Source organism: Carassius auratus, chromosome 19, assembly GCF_003368295.1.
Source record: "Carassius auratus strain Wakin chromosome 19, ASM336829v1, whole genome shotgun sequence".
NCBI classification, from domain to species: domain Eukaryota; kingdom Metazoa; phylum Chordata; class Actinopteri; order Cypriniformes; family Cyprinidae; genus Carassius; species Carassius auratus.
In genome coordinates, this window is record NC_039261.1 from 19,908,983 (window position 1) to 19,924,133 (window position 15,151).

General features: G+C 39.9%; 1 protein-coding gene across 1 annotated transcript; it reads right to left on the bottom strand.

Moving 5' to 3' along the window:
* Positions 1-686: 686 nt before the first annotated feature.
* Positions 687-14,596, bottom strand: LOC113119750 (semaphorin-6D-like). The gene is made up of 16 exons (XM_026289393.1): positions 14,490-14,596; positions 14,111-14,175; positions 12,087-12,216; positions 11,417-11,531; positions 11,256-11,313; positions 10,335-10,391; positions 9,999-10,100; positions 9,839-9,929; positions 9,630-9,755; positions 9,472-9,560; positions 9,181-9,398; positions 8,907-9,038; positions 8,654-8,785; positions 7,746-7,910; positions 7,541-7,669; positions 687-1,043 (listed from the first exon to the last, which is right to left on the bottom strand). Exons 3-16 carry the CDS (start codon positions 12,214-12,216, stop codon positions 908-910), a joined length of 1,680 nt encoding a protein of 559 aa, XP_026145178.1. The 5' UTR covers positions 14,111-14,175; positions 14,490-14,596; the 3' UTR covers positions 687-907.
* Positions 14,597-15,151: the final 555 nt, after the last annotated feature.

Genomic DNA, 15,151 nt, shown 5'->3' on the forward strand with positions numbered 1-15,151 from the left:
AATCATGATAGAAGTAATAAAATAAAACTACCAATGGGAGTTGTTTCAGTGTGATAAAGCAGCGAAATGTATATAGTTTTATTGTTGTTAATGATGATAATATTTAACCTTTAGATTTTAGAATAGGTATCATGACTAAAATATTTTAAAATGCTATTAAAATAATTAATTTAAATAATTTAATATAAATAATTTAAAAGCTTGTTAACCTTTTTCTACCATTTAGCATTAAACATTTTTAACGTTGTTTCATTAAAACAACTGACCTTATTTCAGCCATATTTCAATGTTGAAAGTTGGTCATGTGCTGGAAGTTTTTCAACAGTTCATCTTTAAACGTTGAATCAACGTTGTTTCAACGTTGAAACCACAACTGACCTTTTTTCAACCATATTTCAACATTGAAAGTTGGTCATGTGCTGGATGTTTTTCAACCATTCAGCTTTAAACGTTGAATCAACGTTGTTTCAACGTTGAAACCACAACTGACCTTATTTCAACCATATTTCAACGTTGAAGGTCGGTCATGTGCCGGCTGGGTGCAATGACTATGGTGGTTAATCTGCGAGCTACGTCGTTGTACGGGAAACGCACCCCAGAGCAAGTTTGCGAATCATTTGATTTAGATCCACACTTCGGAGCGGGTTTGGGTTTTACTTTCCTAATACAAATAAAACCAATCTACCTTTTTATAGTTGAATTAATAAAGTTATGATCAATTCAAGTTTATTTGTATAGCGCTTTTTACAATACAAATCGTTACAAAGCAACTTCACAGAAAATTATGTTTCTACAATATTTAGTAATAACTTCTAAGTGGTGACTGTCAGTTTGTGCAGGTATGACAGGATTTGTAGAAAAATTATACAAGTCATAGTCAGCCAGATGATGAACATTATTAATATTATTAATAATTAATATATGATTCAGTCACACATTTGGCAATATTAGTTAGTTCTGTTGTTGATTCAGGGTCAGCATCATCTGAGGTCCTCTGAGGGTCAGCATCATCTCTTCTCAGGTGTTCTGGATCCAGACTGGAGCTTGTGGCAAAACATAAAAACAAATAGAGACATCATTAGCATCTTGAGGACAAAAAATTAGATTACTAACTTTTTAAGACTAGTCTAAACAGTTTCAGCTATCGGCCCCAGATCTAAAATGACTTTCCACAAATCATTATTCAGATTCTGACGACTTTTGTATTTCGATCAAACCTTCGGTGTAGATTCACAAATCATTAGCTGTGGTTCACTAAAAACCTCAAAGGCATCAGAGCTGAAGTGGAGAGAAAAAATCTTGTCTTTAGGAAATTTTATTTTTCCACATGTATCTTGTCATTCTTTTCCCGTCTTCCACTGATGATTCAATGCAATTCAGTTCTAATGAGCTGATGATCTGAACCAGGGGCGTTCTTCGTTCAGTGCTTATTACATCCGAGATCAAAAGACACTTCCAAGATGATATCATCGTGCTAATCATGATCCGGCTAATTGGGTTCTTCGAACACACCTGTTGTATTAGTATCATTTGCTTTAGATCGGCTCTTCGGAGCGAGTTTGTGTTTTACTTTTCTAATACAAATAAAATCAATCTACCTTTTTATAGGGTAGATTTTATCATTTGTATGGAGGATTGAATTTGGTGAATTTAATTTATTTACAATTATGTTTAGACCATAATTTTTTTTTTCCAGGTAGGAAATATATTGCAGTAATTTTTTGTTAATTAATGTATTTATTTTTGCATTGTTAATACCAATTAAATGACATGGAAATAATATTACAGTCCAAAAAAAAGCCATAATGAAGCTTCATTTTCTGTATACAAGCTATCATTTATTTCCAGATTTGGCTTAAATGACTTAAAAATAAACATAATTTTTCTTTTGCAAGTTTTTGGACATTTCTAAAGTAAAGTTTAAATATGGAAATTAAATTAAATCAAATCTGTTGCAATTCTACTGCAATTAGGGAAGCTATGACATCTCTCGACCAATATGTTTATGTTGTTCTGATGTTTTGTATTCATCTGCTTCTTCCATTTGCTCTTTTTACATTGACTATCTCTCTATACAGACAAATACAATCACATACAACAGACATTTCTTTATTTATTACACTATATACTGATACACTGAACATTCACTTTAATGGTATATGAGATGACTGGATGCTTTAAACTGATTTACTATTGAACTGCCAGCAACTGAACTGCAGCTCAAACCATTTAAAATATAGTCAATTAAGCTACAAACTCAGTCATAGTTGGTACAATATTAATTTTAATGATATTCTGGTCGGGTAGGTTGAAATAAAGATGCCAATTAAACCTTTGTAATTTATATCGTACTAGACACAGTTTTGAAATACATAGCCTACACTTTATTGTCTGAATAAGTGTTTCGAAGATGACGCACGAACTCAGTCTCCAGGTAGAGATGGAGGCGGCAAGAGAAAGGTGAAGACTGGGGAGCAACGGCGCCGTTTTTGGTAAAACATGATTTTGACGACTTAATTACGTTTTGTTTTATAGAAAACAAGTTTACAAATTTACGTTTTGTATAAATTGTATCTTAATTTTGATCAATGCTAAACTGAGGATCAATTATCATTGTGTAATGGCTACAAACACTATAGTATTTATGGAAGTGCTGTTTGGTAGGGACAGTACGGTAGTTTACGTGTCCTTTATGGGATGGCATTAGGTTTGGAGTAATGGCAGGTGCATGCTGATTACCAGATGGGTGGTGGTGGTGATTTCTGTCTTAGAGACTGCAATGATGGTTTGTGCCAGCTTCGGAAAACAGTTGTCGTAGCTGTTGTTTTAACAGTGTGATATTGTGTATAATCATTTGCGTTTAAATGGTTTGTGGCAGAGTTGGAAAACTCTTGTCTAGCTGGTACGCGGTCTGTGATGTATATGGTTGAAGTGTGTGTTTGTTTGATATTGCGCTGTATTGGAATGTGTATTCATGTTATTTGATGTACGGTGTTTTTAGAAATGATTTTGAAATGTTTTAGCACAATAAGGAAGGTGTCTTTCTGGCTCTATTAGAAGAAGGTGATTGGTCACTGTCGATGTCCTGTTCAAACCCCGCTCTGTTTGCGCACACACGCACACACACACACCATGAAAACACAGACAGGAAGTTTCGTTTGGGCTAACTGAGGCTCCATGTCAGCACAGCGTCCCGTCTGCAGCCAGATGCATTATGGGTCATGTGTGTGGAGACAGCATCTGAGCAGGAACTCAGAGATGGATGATGGACAATATGTTTCTGTCTGAAGTTTATGTGAAATAATACAGAGATAATGGACAGCAAGTCTGTTGTTAACTGCACACACACACACACACACACACACACACACACACACACACACACACACACACTGTTACGACCCTGTGTTCTACTTGCTCGCTTGCTGGTGGCGGTGTTCTTCCAGGAGAGCTTTGGAGATTGCACACCCGTTACCTGATCACCACTTAATTATGGAGAGGATAAAACCTTGGACTCGACCACTCCTCTTCACTTGGTCCAGGGGATCAACACCCTCTGGAGAAGTCATACCAGCCTTTTCTGCTCCCCATCAGGATTATGATTTTCCCCTTTTGATTTTGATCCCTAGACTCCGTTATATTAAGTTATTTGTGTTTTTGAAGACTAATAAAATCTTGCAAGTGATTTCTTCAGTGTACTTGTATAGTTTACGTACGGTCGAAACGAGCTGGCCGTAACATAAATTGGGGGCTCGTCCAACGTAGGAAACGTTGGGCTGTATGCGACTGTTTTTGTGAATGGTTACCTTTTATAAATGAGAATCTTGGTGAGTTAGTGTTTCCAGCTGGATTGTGAATACAATCCTTCCAACGGAGCACTGTTTATTGTTTTGTTTTCTTATTTTGCCTTTCTTGTTTTTGGAGGTTATCCTGGGTGGAGATTAACTCTCTGTAGGGGGTACGCTTCCGGACCTTCAGTTTGACTGATTGTCGCAGAGCTCAGCGTTTAATGTCGCCCCGAGCCCGGTACATCTCTGAAGACCAGGTAGGATTTAGTTAGTGTTTTCTGAGTTAGGAGCTGGGGCCCGTTCTTCGTACGTCGCTAACTCAGTTAGCTGGATTTGATTGTTGATGATTTGACATGATCTTGGATCGTTTGGTTCTTCGAAGCTCTGGGCTGATCATGGTTTCGAGTATCGATACATATCCCCTTTTAAGACAACACATGAATGCGCAATTATCTCAGATAACTCAATCCAGCGATACTAATCATACACAACAGGTGTGTTCGAAGAACCCAATTAGCCGGATCAGGATTAGCACGATGATATCATCTTGGATGTGTCATTTGATCTCGGATGTAACAAGCGACGTACGAAGAACAGGCCCCTGGAGTTTTCTCATATTGTAAACGTGAATGAGCATAGGTTGCGTAATACGGTGACGTAGTTTTTTGAAGTGGCTTATGAGAGTTGTAAACAGCGTCTCACGTGTTAGCTAGTAGTTTCGTTTGTGTTATTATGCGTATACAAATACAAACAAAATGTCTTTGGTGATCGAAGATTTCTTTGCGTGTCCATCAGAAGCTTTGCTTGAGAGTTGTACAAAGGAGCAGTTAGTGCAAATCGCCGAACGCTTCAGTATCGATCTTACTTCTCAGGAAAAGAGGCTGAAGGAAACTATTGTGACTACTTTGAAGCGGTCACTTGTTGATAGAGGAGTTATAGAGGTAAGCGCTGAGTTAATTACTCCCAGTGAATCGGTTGTGTCTACTCCTGCTGAGGTTTATAGTGAAGGTGAGACAAAATATCCAGAATTGTCTTTGCAAGAGAAGCAATTGTGTTTAGATGCCGCGAAAATTCGTGCTGAACGCAACGGTCGCGCTATGAAAGAACGAGCGGTAGAAAGATAATCTGAAGAGAGAAAATTAGATCATCAGTTAGCTATGCGAAGACTGGAGCTTGAGTTAATGAAGGAACGAGAAGAGAGCGTTTCAGATAAAAAAGTTGGAGTTCGAGTTAGCAGCAAAGTCAGCTGAAGTCTCACAAGCGAATGTGCCTCCTGTTCTACAACAGCAAGCGAATGCAGGTGAACCGGTGTTTGCCGTTCACAGAAATATGAGATTAGTGCCGCCATTTTCTGAAAAGGAAGTGGATAAATAATTCTATCACTTTGGACGTGTTGCTTTATCCGTGAAATGTCCGAAAAGCTTTTGGACTTTATTGTTACAGTGTGTTTTCACAGGTAAAGCTCAGGAAGTTTATTCTGCACTCTCACTGGAACAGAGTGGTGAGTATGATGATGTGAAATCTGCTGTGTTACATGCCTATGAACTCGTACCTGAGGCATATCGTCAAAAATTTAGGAATTTGAGTAAAGCTGATGAATGTACTCATGTTGAATTTGCAAGAGAAAAAGAGAAGTTATTTGATCGGTGGAGCACTTCAGTGAAAGTTACAACTAAAGAGGAATTAAGAGAATTAGTGCTCTTAGAGGAGTTTAAACATTGTGTTCCTCATGCTGTAGCTATGCATCTCACTGAACACAAGGTGAATACACTTTCTGAAGCTGCTATCATGGCTGATGAATTTGTGTTAACCCATCGTCGGTCATTCAGTTCAGTCGGTCTGAAAACCAACGATATGAGTACGTCTAAGTTTTGCTTTCAACCTAAGACAAAGTCTCCTGTGATGAGTAGGAATATTAGGGCGACAGTTGCTGAACATTTTAGCAAACCTGTACTCTCACGAGACATGGTTTGCTTTTATTGTAAAAAGCCTGGTCATAAAATATCTGACTGTCTTATTCTCAAGAAGAAAGAGAGATTGTTGAAACCTGTTGCTTTAGTTTCTACCTCACCATTCACTGTTGATACCTGTAATGAGAAAGATCGCCATTTATCTAGTTCTAGTGATAAATCTGTTTATCAGTGTATAACTTCCTCTGTTGATTTATACACCTTTTATCACTGAGGGAAATGTGTCATTGCCTGGTTCAAACGAAACGGTGCCAGTACGTCTTCTTTGAGATACGGGAGCCACACAGTCGTTTCTTTTAGAAGGAATTTTGCCTTTAATTTCTAAAACCGCTACTGGAACTGATGTACTAGTACGAGGTTTTGAGATGGGGTTTGTTGAAGTGCCTTTACATCAAATCCATCTTTCCTCTGCTATCGTATCTGGTGATGTAGTGGTTGGTGTTCGTTCTGCACTTCCAGTCCCTGGGATTACGTTTATTCTGGGAAATGGTTTAGCTGGTGGGAATGTTTGGGGACGGAGTGGTGTGACAGCTGGACAGACACTCGTTATCCTGCTGCTTATCTGTCCATCACTACAAAATCTGTCTTGAAGGCCCTCACTAATTTTATGTTGACCTTTGGAATTCGACTTTATGCCAAAACAGTTCTCAAAAGCCCTGCGTCAACTTCGAGTAAACCACAATATTTCTAGTGCCTATCATCCGCAGAGTCAAGGAGTTCTTGAGAGGTTTCATCAAACCCTGAAGTCTCTTTTGAGGTCATACTGTGTGTAACTCGGATTGGGAAGAAGGTCTGCGTTGATATTATTGGCGATACGTGAGGTAATCCAAGAAAGCCTTGGGTTTAGCCCAAATGAATTAGTGTTCGGACATGTAGTGCGAGGATTTACGGCTATGTTAGCTGAGGAGTGGCGAATGTCGAAACCTTCTGAAAACATCTCAGATTATGTGAGTGGATTCTGGCGTAGATTGTACGAGGCACGAGCTCTCGCTAAAAAAAGTTGAGTAAGTCTCAAATATTCCACCATTGAGAAAGAAGCTCTTGTCCTAGTGTTGGCCGTACAACATTTTGATATAGCTAGGGTCAACTGCTGCACCGATTATCATTTATACAGATCATAATCCTTTGGTCTTCTTGAATCGGATGAGGAATCGAAATCAGCGACTTATGCGATGGAGTCTCATTTTACAACCTTCCCATCTCGAGATTAAACATATTAGAGGAAAAGATAACGTAATAGCTGACACACTTTCTAGAGCGTAACATAATTTCCGTGTCCGTTCCTTTTTCTTTGCATCTCTAGGGCCCAGAGGTGTTGTAGAATGAAGAGAAGACGACGTTCCTTTGGATCACCAGAACTTTTAATGTGTTCGTTCTGGGTAGTGTTTAACTGTCTTTCCTTTGTTTTTTTTTAGATTTGTTGCCGAATCTTTATTTTAGGAGGGAGGTGTTACGACCCTGCGTTCTACTTGCTCGCCTGCAGGTGGCGGTGTTCTTCCAGGAGAGCTCGGGAGATCACACACCTCTGTTACCTCATCACCACTTAATTATGGAGAAGTCACTTGTTTTGCGAACCTTTATTTGTTTACAGTCCATACCAGCCTTTTCTGCTCCCCATCAGGATTATGATTTTTTTGATTTTGATCCCTAGACTTCGTTATATTAAGTTATTTGTGTTTTTGAAGACTAATAAAATCTTGCAAGTCATTTCTTCGGTGTACTTGTATAGTTTATGTACGGTGGAAACAGTGGTGTGGAGTGTGTAGCGTGTGTGTGTGTCACCTCCTGCAGCTGGAGTGTCGAGCACAGCGGCTCAGAGGAACTCTGATGATGCAGCTGGAGAACGCCACAAACAGAGCGTGACGCTCCTGATCCAGCTCCAGACCCAACACCCTCCGCTCTCCGGGACACCTGCAACAACACAGTGAGCCTTAGACCAGATCAGCTGCGTGACAGGAAGTGCGAGCGCTGCTGCGGTGACGCTCACTGTGTGTGGTTGAACACGCTGATGTCCTCCAGCAGTCTGGAGCTGTTCTCTCTCAAGCTGATCAGGATCTTCAGCACACGGCCGTCTTCAGAGCCCAGAAACACAACACTGCTGTTCTGATGAGGACCAGCCGCTGTATCCACCACTATCTGAGTCAGCTTATACCTGCAGAGAGCAAACACATCAGTGAGTGTGTGTGTGTGTGTCCACCACTATCTGAGTCAGCTTATACCTGCAGAGAGCAAACACATCAGTGAGTGTGTGTGTGTGTGTCCACCACTATCTGAGTCAGCTTATACCTGCAGAGAGCAAACACATCAGTGAGTGTGTGTGTGAGAGAGTGAGTGTGAGTGAGTGTGTGTGTGTGTGTCTGTGAGAGAGTGTGTGTGAGAGAGTGTGAGAGAGTACATGAGTGTGTGTGTGTGTGTGTGTGTGTGAGAGAGTACATGAGTGTGAGAGTGAGTGTGTGTGTGTGTATCCACCACTATCTGAGTCAGCTTATACCTGCAGAGAGCAAACACAACAGTGTGAGAGAGTGTGTGTCTGTGTGTGAGAGTGTCTGTGTGTGTGAGAGTGTCTGTGTGTGAGAGAGTGTCTGTGTGTGTGTCTGAGTGTGAGTACGTGTGTGTGTGTGTGTCTCTGAGTGTGTGAGAGTGTGTGTCTGTGAGTGTGAGAGTGTGTGTCTGTCTGAGTGTGTCTGAGTGTGATTGTGTGTACGTGTGTGAGCGAGTGTCAGTGTGCGAGTCTGGGTGTGATTGTGTGTACGTGAGTGTGTGTGAGAGAGTGTGTGTCTGTGAGTGTGTGTGTGTGTGTGTGTGTGTGAGGGAGTGTCTGTGTGAGAGTGTGTCTACGTGTGAGAGTGTGTGTGTGTGTCTGTGAGTGTGAGAGTGTGTCCGTGTGTGTGGTACCTGCTGGTGATCAGCGGTTGGCTATTGATTGATGACACAGTCTCGTCCATCAGTGGATGTTTCTCAATGAATGAAAGCACAAAGTCTGGATGATGGAAATAGGCTGAACCTTCAGGTGCACATGAACCTGGACTAAACACACACACACACCACAGAACTAGTCTTTCTTTAGTCTACTTGTACAGTTATGATCAACTAGTACATTATTAGTTTATTTCAATCTTGGCAACTAGCCTGTGTGAGTGTGTTTTACCGTGGTTTGGGCACGTGTTCCTCAGGCACCGTTGTCCACACTGCATCACTCTTCTTCTGCTCCTTAAACTTCCCCTTAAACACTTGATCGATGTCATCCAAATAAAACCCGCACACCGCTGAGCCGGGAATGCTGGGACACACAGACACGGACTGATCAAGCATGTGTAGGTTTCATTTGTATATTTTTTAAACTGTATTTGCATCTCCACAGATTTGAATTGATTTTCATGGTTCTGTTCTTAACTGAGTGTGAATGGGGTGTGAGCGTGCACCTGTTGTTCTGTGTGGTGAAGACCCCGAGCACAGCGGGCCGCTGGTTGATCTGCAGCACACTGGTGAGAGACTGCAGCACGTCCAAGTAGAAGAACGTGTCTCCAGGAACAGAGCAGTCCAGACGTGCCTTCACAAACGACGTCCACTGACCATGCAACAGCCTTCTGGAGCCGCCCTCGTCGTTCTTACACACACGTGCCACACGGGAGTACACCACCTACAGCACCAGGGGTCAGGACCAGCTGTTGGGATCTCACTGTATAACAGAACTGAGAGTCTAAATCTGTTACCCTCCCAGCGCCGGTGTGCTCCACCGCCGTCTCACTGAAGAACACATACACGTACTGGCCGTACTCCACAGCATGCACGAACTCAGGCTCTGTAGAGACAACAGTACATCAATGCAATTCCAGCATTTACATTTATTTGAGGTGATCTGAGGAAGCACCTCTGAGCCATTTGGGGTCGTGTCTGACGGTGCGCAGGAGGGGAAGCTCGTCTGTTCCCAAACTCCTGTAGATCAAAGCGTCACTCCCCTGGAAGTCCGCCACTGTGGCCGAATAGAAATGACCACCTGAGACACAAGTTCAATGAAAGAGTCACTCAAACCCGTGTGTTTTTTAGCGTCATTACTGGTGGTGTGTTTCAGCATCTCACCTGCAAACAGTCCTACGCTGGAGTGACCAGACTGGAAGGGACACAGGCCCTGACCCCACCGCTCCTGACCGACCTGCTCCAGCGAACTCAGCTAAACACAGACATCATCAGCGTGAGAAACCCTGCATCAGTGTGAGGCTCAGATCTGTCGCTCACTCACTCTGTAGTTCCTGCAGACCGGCTTCAGAGCGTTCGTTCCACACACAAACAGAGTCTCGTTGTCACGCCGCACAAGAACCTTGATGTAGTTATAGCATTCATCCTGAAAAACAAGGCAAACTAGAGCATTAAAGATTGTTGTCATATTTTGAATGCAATGCTTTATTTTGCAAGAGATGCATTTAGTGTGCAGTTCTTGTGTGAAGAAAACCTGTAAAAACAGTTGGGATGAATGAAAAGCGATCGTTAATGGTCTGAGGAGAGGGAAGTGAATATAAGGAGCAAACATCAGCAGTGTTCCTTCTCATCTCAGATCTGCTCTGATGGAGACACTCACGCTGTTTCTTGCTCGTATGGCACACATCTCCAAGTTTGAAGATCTCCACGTCAGGATCTGAGAACACAGATCGCCATGAGCTTTTCACACAAATTCTGTTTGTTATAATGGTTCAACTAAAGGGAAAGATTAAATCAAAAAAAATCTACAACAACAAAAACATTACCTGAAATCAAAAAATGTATCAATGAAAATGCCACTATGAAATCCATTTAATGGTTTCTATTATTTAATGTTTTTTCATTTTCCTGGACTACGTTTTAATCAGTGATTTAATTTTAGTCATCCAATATCATGTATGATTAACTGAAATCATGAAAATTACACAATTTAACAACTTTTAGGGCCCTTGGAAATCCATTTTTTCCTTTAAATTCAGTTTTTTTTATTCATTTTATCAGAATAATTCATAGTCTAGTTAAAGTATAATATTCAAAAAGCATGCCTAATCAACAGTGTGTGTGTGTGAGTGATTGTGTGTATGTGTGTGTACACACACTCACACACAAATATCATTTTAACTAATTCATTTTTATTATTAATCCACAGAAATGTTGTTTACCAAATGTATTACAGTAGCAATCACATTAAGGCATGAAATATTGATAATTTAATTAATCTTATGATAAAATCTAATTTAATACAAGTTTATTTTTACAATTAAAACATAGATTCAGATTATTTTATTTAATGCCATGTCAGCAGTCAAAGCTATTTTTGTATTTCAAAAATACAAATATCATATAAATACAATAAAAAACAAAACAAAACAAATAAACACAGCAAGTCATATTATATAAGATTTTTTAAGTTAACACATGATAAAAAAAATCCAAAACCTTTTCAGGCATAATCTCATTAAATATGTCTTAAAACACAGAAGTTGAGATATTTTGTGTATGATGATTGTTATATGCATACCTGCTGTGGGATGATCTTATGGACTGCAGTAGTGAGATTGACAACATATATATGGTCTCTAAACAGAAGAAAGAGTCACAATGTCTTCTCCTGCGGTCTAATAGCACCAGGTTTCTTTAAAGCCAGTGTTTTGGTGAACTGACTGATCTTGGACTGAATACCTGGCAGCGATGTACAGCATGTGCTGAATCCGGATCATGCGCTGATAGTCCAGACCCAGACGCTCCGAGTCATTATTAAACACCAGTCCCTGAAAACTGGGATACTGCTGGGAATCTGTGGAGCAGAAGAAGCAGAATTAAACCAGCAGGTACAAATGCAAGCAGAATTAAGTGATGCTCTATGTTTATAGGTACAGACAGGATTCAGGGTTATTACAGTTCACAAAATACTAGAGATGTACCGATCGACTCACGTTTTAGATACAATTTCCACTCAAAACATTGAAACAAAAATGAATAAAACTATATAAACAAGAACAAAAACTTGAAAGAACAAGACAGCGGAATATCTATAATATATATATGAATAAACTTAATTACATTAAAATATATGAAAACAAACTATAATAGAATCTCAATTTTGCTAAAATAACACTGGCTGGAATACACTACCTGACTTTTAAAATATGAACAGATGGAACATTGTGGTCAAGTTTTGCATTATATGTCTTAAAACCCTATTAATAATAATAATAATAATAATAATAATAATCCTGCAGACGACTGCGGGGACTGAGAACAAGAGCGATTCGATTCGTCTGCTGTCTATATCTTTTGCTTGAAGTCCAACACACCTACTCACTGAGATCCTGTCAGTCATGTGACTCACCCTCCAGATGCTCCACACTGATTGGCTGCAGGTCGATGGGGAAGGGCGTGGCCGCAGCGATGGCTGGGAGGAGCCAGGCTAAAGAGACCATCGCCATGACGACAGAGTCCCACAATGCCCTGTCAATCATCTGCACAGGGAAAAAAAAAAGAGATGGATGACATCACTGAGAAGATATTACAAGTTATTGTCAGTTTGAGTTTAAACACATTATAATCATTATAAGGCTTGGGTTAAGGTAGCCTATCTTCAAAAGCAAAGAATAACATAAAAGGAATAGTTATAACACTTTCTGTATAGATTAATTCCTTTGTTTATCCATTCTATCTGATTATTAGACAGACTTCTATCCGTGTTTGACGATGACAGTAAACGAGGGAGAATGTGAGCTGTGTGCACTACAGAAATATTGGCCATTCAAATGATTCGCGATCCCGCTACGAACTCTCCAACTGATTCAAATGATTCGCGATTCCACTCCAAACTCCCGAACTGATTCAAATGATTCGCGATCCTGCTCCGAACTCCCGAACTAACTTAAATGATTCGCGAACCCCAAACTGACTCAAATGATTCGCGAACCCCAAACTGACTCAAATGATTCGCGAACCCGCTGCGAACGCTCGGAACTCTTGCGCCGTCAAAATAAAAGTCCCACCTCGAACACATCAGCCAAGCTGAAAAACTATGCCAATATTTGAAAAATGGAAGATATCGGCCCATATATATCGTCGACCACTAGGCAAGGCAAGGCAAGTTTATTTATATAGCACATTTCATACACAATGGTAATTCAAAGTGCTTTACATAAAAGAAAGTAAAATAATCATGAAGAAAAATAATAACAAAAATAAAACAAGCAATTTAAAAACTTTTAAAATGATTAAAACATTTACAAACAGTTAGAAAATGATTTTACATAAAAAAATAAAATTAAACAGTGAAAATATAGTGCAATCTGTTCTAACATTGCACAAGTGCTCATTCAATAAATGCACAGCTAAACAGATGAGTTTAGAGTCTAGATTTAAATGTGACTAGTGTTTTAGCACATCTGATCTCTTCTGGAAGCTGATTCCAGCTGCGGGCAGCATAGTAACTAAAGGAGGACTCCCCTTGTTTTGTGTGAACCCTTGGTATTTCTAACTGACTCGATCCTAGTGATCTGAGTGCTCTGTTAGGTTTATATTCAGTGAGCATATCTGCAATATATTTCAGTCCTAGGTCATGCAGTGACTTATATACGAGTAAAAGTACTTTAAAATCAATCCTAAATGTAACTGGAAGCCAGTGTAAGGACCTGAGGACTGGGGTGATATGCTCAGATTTTCTGGTTCTAGTCAGAATCCTGGCAGCAGTGTTCTGGATGAGCTGCAGCTGTCTAATGCTCTTTTTGGGAAGAGCCCATTACAATAGTCCACCCTGCTGGTGATAAAGGCATGAACAAGTTTCTCAAAGTCTTGACTGGAAACAAAACATCTAAAACACTAGAGTTAAGAAAACATTTTTATAAAAGACACAGTTGCAATAACAGATAAAGAGCTAGCATTTTTTTCCAGTTCTTTTAATATTTCTGCAGCTGTGATTTCTTCAGGTTCAGCAGTGCACATTTTGACACTCAAGTTCTTCCTTCTTCGTGGCTATATTTCTGTCGAGCTGGATGGAAACATTTGACAAACGAGTGTTTTTGAGCTCCTCTACAGATGCTCAGAGCTCCAGGACATCGACCTTTCTGGTTTACAGATCAACTTTTGCTAATGCTTCGGGTCAATGTCCTGCTGGACGACAGAAGTCCCAGCGCTCCTGCTATTTACAGCAGGCATTCCTGAAGCATTTACCAATTATATTAAAATTTACATTTTATAGCTTTTTATAGTTTGTATTCAGAAAAAGCTTATCTCTAAACCAAACTGACCAGGAGGAATTAAAACCTGTTTTGTCATGTTTAAAATGCAAAGTTTCTATGACTAAAGTACGTCCTGGTCCAGCTGCCCTGTTTATGTAATTTCATGAACTATACTCACTTTTTGGGTGTTTTTCTCCTGACTGGTGGTCTCTGGCTGATGTAGAGGCTGTTTGGGCAGATTTTCTGAGGGCAGAGGGTCAGACATGAGCACAGGATTAATACATTATTCTCCGTTTCCTCCTGAAACAACCGCGACAGTTTTCCTCCGTCTCTGAGTCGTGTTTCTGTTAAATGTTTCTGTGAAATCTTTGTCTTTATCTGTGAACTGGTTCTGTGCGTCTGACGGTTTAACGGACGCAGTTTGAAAAGATTTTGAAACTCTTGTGGCGCGATTAATAACATCGCGCGGTCGCGTTCAATATAAGTAACGTTAGTAGTTTTAAACGTCTATATCCAACAGATTCACCGCAAACTTAAACAACAACGCAGAAACGTACCTGTATTCCTTCAAAAACCATCTGATTTCATATTTTCTGTGTTTTCTTCAAAACTGAGCGTCAGAGAGCCCCGAGCTCCTGGATAATTCAGAATCAAGGTAATCTGGCTGAGGGAAAGGGGGCGGGGTCAAATATACAAGAGACACGCCTCCCTCATGTGGATATGCGCGTTCAGGCCAATCAGAGACAGAAGGGCGGATTCTTTACTCGCACATCCAATCAAAACAGATGTGGCGGATTGTGGATTTTTTTTTTCTTAGTAAAAATAGTGAAAGTAATTCACAACACTCTTTAGAAAAAAGGGTTAATTGGGGTTCTATATAGAACCATAGGGTTCTTTACTCAACTCCAAAGAACCTTTTATGCTAAAAAGGTTCTATAAGAAAGAACTTTTGGCAACAAAGGTTCTTTAGGCTATTATTCATTCATATATTACATTATTCTGCAACATTTTGTATTTGTAATTAAATTATTGTTTTAAGTAATATCACATTTTAATTATGAAGATTTTTGGAGAAAAACTGAAATGGCACTCTTCGTGTGATAGTGATTAACATAAAATGATATAAATATATACATTTTCTAACCCCCATATCTTGAATTTTGTGATCATTCACATGCATTCATAAATGATGCAGTGAAAGAACGCACTCAAAATGCAC